Source organism: Aplysia californica, unplaced genomic scaffold (assembly GCF_000002075.1).
Source record: "Aplysia californica isolate F4 #8 unplaced genomic scaffold, AplCal3.0 scaffold00722, whole genome shotgun sequence".
NCBI lineage: Eukaryota > Metazoa > Mollusca > Gastropoda > Aplysiida > Aplysiidae > Aplysia > Aplysia californica.
Genome location: NW_004797992.1, coordinates 355787 through 360657, shown reverse-complemented (window position 1 = coordinate 360657; position 4871 = coordinate 355787). Strand labels below are relative to the sequence as shown.

At 37.8% G+C, this 4871-nt stretch overlaps 1 protein-coding gene across 1 annotated transcript in view; it reads right to left on the bottom strand.

The window, feature by feature from the left end:
- Positions 1–4871, bottom strand: part of LOC101864557 (cadherin EGF LAG seven-pass G-type receptor 2) — a gene marked incomplete in the record, with an annotated part of 79342 nt that overhangs the window by 26388 nt on the left and 48083 nt on the right. The window contains 1 exon segment of the mRNA XM_013088317.2: positions 4447–4521. Coding sequence (XP_012943771.1) covers positions 4447–4521 — 75 coding nt within the window.

Sequence of the window (4871 nt, the reverse complement as noted above, 5' to 3'; positions counted from 1 at the left end):
CTCCAGTGGCTAAGTGAGTAGTGAGTTTAGACTCAAGTAATGTCAAGCAAGTGTCGGTGACACGGGGATCAGATCAGATGGGTGGTCACTGGGGTGTGTCCTTGAGCAAGACACGACAACCATAGCTCAAAATACAGGGTGCTGCACAGTGGCGACCGACAGTGGCATGGTTGTAAACTGTTCTGTATTTGTTTAATATTGTGTATTTACGTATGTATTTATGCGTGTATTTATGTATTAGGCATTTATGATTATGTATTTATGTATGTATATGTATGTTTGCCACGGTAAACCAAAGTGCCCTTCTGGGACAAATAAAAGTGTAATTTATGTATTTATGTATTTATGTATTTATTTATTTCTAAAGTATCAGAAAACTAAATGTTAAAGTCGCCCCCTTCCTGGACTCGAACAAGGGTCCCTTACAACGCAGTACATCATAAAACTAATTTAAGCAAGGAAGGGTCTCATAAAAAATACAACATACATAATATTATACTTCAACAAATAAAACAGCGTGCAAAACTATCGTTATTCCTAAAACAAGGACAGTATGCGATATAATCCCCACTACATTTTTGCGAGAAATATAGTCCTCTCAACCTTTCTATCCGAAAAATGTACATGTCATTTCACTGCTTAAAGAAACACTTCCCAAACAGCTAAAGGACATGCAGCAGAAAGAACCACTTCCTAAATACTTAAGTGTCATACCTCTGATAGAAATACTACCTAGTATCATGCCTCTGATAGAATACCTAGTATCATGCCTCTGATAGACTACCTAGTATCATACCTCTGATAGAAATACTACCTAGATACTTCAGTAACATGCTTCTGATAGAAACACTTCCTCGATACTATTTTATACTTTAAAAGTGTCATACCTGTAATAGAAACACTACATATATTTAAATGTCACACCTCTAAAAGAAGCACTTCCTAAATGCTTAAATATCATGCCTCCGATAGAAATACTTCCTAAATACTAAAGTATCATGCCTCTGAAAGAAACACTACCTGAATACATACGGGGTATCTCGCTGAAAAAAAAACCTTTGTCATAATTTGACAAAACAAACCTGTACAACCACAGTTGACACATGCAAGAGAGTTGGTTATGTTAGTAATAACCGTAAAGCCGAAGAAAAGAACCATGGGTGATTACATGATACAAGGAGAGTAGAACATTAGAAGAATGAGAGAGGTTCATTTTTGTACAACAGCTCATTAATTTTGTGCAAACATGGAATTATCAACCATGTTGGGTGTTGAATTTTTTTTTACACAAATAACACTTAGCAGTAAATAGACACGTGAATGGTAAACGGTTTCCCATGAATTGGTAAAGCAATGTTTAGTATTTACAGAAATGAACCCCTTATCTCCAAAACGATTTGCTCGCCCAAAACACCCCCCCCTTCCCCCTATCCGTCGTTCACAAAAAGAAATTCTAAAATTACAAAACTAAAGAATAACAGCCTTTGCCCGCCTCTTAAACAAAAACGCAATGTTTTACAGGAGATGGATGTGCGTGTACTGGGAAACAAATATCGGTTATATAGATAAATAATTGAGCTGCAAAGGCTTCATGTTTTTATCTGCTTCATTTAAGAGCGTGACAATAAAACTCTTTGTTCGTTGCAAAAATAAACCATATCCAAACAAGAAATAGTGAAAATGGTATGGGCTTAACGCTCCTAGCAACACTAGTAGGTTAGTTAAGAGGCGGGGCCTCCTAGTTTAACGTCCGTCTCCGAAAGGACCGAGCCAAGTGGGAAATTCGTGTAAAGTGTCTTTCCCAAAGACACAACGTCGGACCGAGCTGAGGCTCGAACCCCCAAACCCGCAATCTCACAATTACGAGTCCGGCAGCCTAACCACAAGGCTACCGATGCCACAAGACAAGAAATGAAGGAACTAAAATATATTTACCTTCTACCGTCAGACCTTATTATGTCATCCCCCAAGATGCCATGCACATGCCTCAACCAATGGAAACACTGCCATGCAAAGGCACTAGTTATAATTCTGAAATATCCTCATCTAAAAAAAAAATTCCTGCTAACGTTAATGAACTTTTGAATTAAAGTTAAGGTAACACATTGAAAGATTTTTGTGTTTTTTAAATCAAAAATTAAATTTATAATAACAGACTTTATCTGTTCAAAAGGGCTAATCTTTAAAAATGTTCTGCATTAAATGGTTGAAACAAAAAGACGACTGAACATGGTGTGCTGACAAAATGAGTTATTTCTCGAAACCTACAAATCGAGATATTGGTTTTAAAAAATCGACACTAGGATCAATTTGAAGATTTTCTTTTTATGCCATATTCTTTAAGCATAACACGTCTTTTATTGTTTCATACTTTCAAATTGTAAAATCTTCATCAGTTAGCGTGATGAATCTATACCCATAGGACTCGAATCCAAGATGTAACTCATTTTGTCAGCACACCTCAGATTTCTTTTAACATTGGTCGCTTACTGTCTGATAGGGGTTACTGATACAACCAGTTTTCTTTATTTATTTCGGGGGTGGGGGTTGGGGGGGGGGGGGGCTTGCTGCTAGTTGGTTGATTCGTAAAAGCTATTCATTGTCCATAGCAACAGTGGCACAGGGATTTTATTTTAAAAAGCATTTAACAACACGACCCACGGATGAAATGAAACTCGAAAATGCAACAATTACCTTTAAATAAAACTTTGTTGATCTTTGAACAGTATGATGAACTTCCATTGCCGACTATTATAAACACTTTACTCTCCTTTGCCCTTATGTGGCATTTGCGCATTATTTATCGATAACGAAGACGAAGAAGCTACTTGTGCACCTTTGCTTACTTATTGTGTTTAATCAAACAGGTGACAAAATAGAGCTATCTTTAATATCAAGAATACTCAAAATATTCAAATAACTGTTGCAATATCTGTTGCTCTCCCTTCACCATTTAAATAAAAAATTACTGTTTCTTATCCATTTACATCAAACTTTCTATCAATCTAGCACCGTGGGTGGTTGGCGGGTGCTCTGGTGTGGTTTGCTTCTTCTTTCCTATCGAACATCTATCGTCCTTCTCTCCCCTTTTTCTTTTTTATGTTTGTTACTCTCTTGTAACACCTCTAATCTTCGGGCGCTCATATGATCTTAGCAACTGCCAGCGCCGTAACAACCTCTACTAAAACTAAAAATCCAGCACCTGCCCCACCAGCCAAAATTTGAAGACTCCGGACAAAATAAAAGACCTAGCTACTAGCTAGTACTAGAGAACAACGCATCCTATTCATGCCATAACCTGGAGAACACAGAACCCGAAGCCAAAAAGAATGAGACAGATCCTACTTCTACATTGTTTTCTTTGATATTTGAGTGGGACAATGAGTGCGGGTATGTGATTCAAATATTATTAGATATTATTAGGTCTTTTATTTTTTTTAAAACGAGCAGTGTCATGGCTCTTTTCTTGAAAAAAGGGTGAATTTTTTCAGACCACTTTTAAAGAATATAATGTTGTTTGTTTTGATGAAGAGATAATGATAATATAATGTGCTGCTCTCCGTTGAATCATTTATGAATAAACAAAAATGTTCGACTAAAAAATGAAATGATGTGTTTTCATCTTGTCCGAGGATATATCTCGGTGCATGATATAAATGTGTCATTTTGTGCAATCCATTTGCAATAATGTGCAAATAATCGGAGGTGCTACTTTTAAAATGGTGATACTTCTTTTTAAAAAGGTGAAACTTAACCCAAGGGTGACTGTCTAATTACCATTCACATTTGGATGCCATCAGGTAACTAGTTATGATGAGTAAATCGTGCCTATTGCATTCGATCTGTAAGTAATTATTTTTTATACTTCGATAAAAGGTTGACTTCTCTCAATATGAACCTATATTTTAACCTGGAGGACACATTAATTAGTGTGTATTTTAAATGTAAATCAGAGTGTGTGTACGTGCGTGTATATATGGGTGAGCATATTATGTGCGTGTGTGTGTGTGCGTGCGTGTGGGTGTATGTGTGTTTCTCTCTCTCTCTCTCTCTCTCTCTCTCTCTCTCTCTCTCTCTCTGTGTGTGTGTGTGTGTGTGTGTGTGTGTGTGTGAGAGTGTGTGTGTATGTGTGTGTGTGTGTCTTTTTTCTCTTTGTGTGTGGTTTCTGAATCAGTCTAGAAATGAAAAAGCTGCGGTAATGAATCAAACACAAAGTGACACGAACTATTTGCGCATTCAACAGGTAACAAAGCAGTACTAAAAACCCCTATATTATATTCCATAATAACCATTCCGCAGGCTTCCTCGAACCGGCTAACCCCAACCGAAGGTTAAATAGTGACTGAAAGAAAATAGAGTATGGTAGTTGTAATATACGTGGATATATCTGCGATGCAGGGAGAAAGTACGGACAAAGAGAGTTAAATAGAATGTTGAGTTTTGTACCGGAAGTAGACTGGGCACCTACATCCGTTTCCGGGGTTATCAATGGCTGCCATTGTGTGTAGTGGTACACAGCTCCTGAAAAGGGAGTTACTCTCTAGGTCTAACATGCATGGCAGGAAGGGTGAAAGGTGGATGTGTTATGATCGTGTTATGAGGAGGATTTGGAGAACTCTTCGGGAGAATGCTGATGAGAGTGATTCATGAGTGAGTTAATGAATAATGGAAAGATGTTGGGATACGAGACATTGACAGGTTTTGCTAGAAACGAGAAGAAATTGTTTGACGTATGTTTGAGATATTCACGCTTCACGTTGCTTAGAATAGATAGTAGGCGCATATGATTATATACACACACGCGCGACGCGCTCACGCCTGCATGCACGCACGCACGCACGCACGCACAGACGCATGCACACACACACACA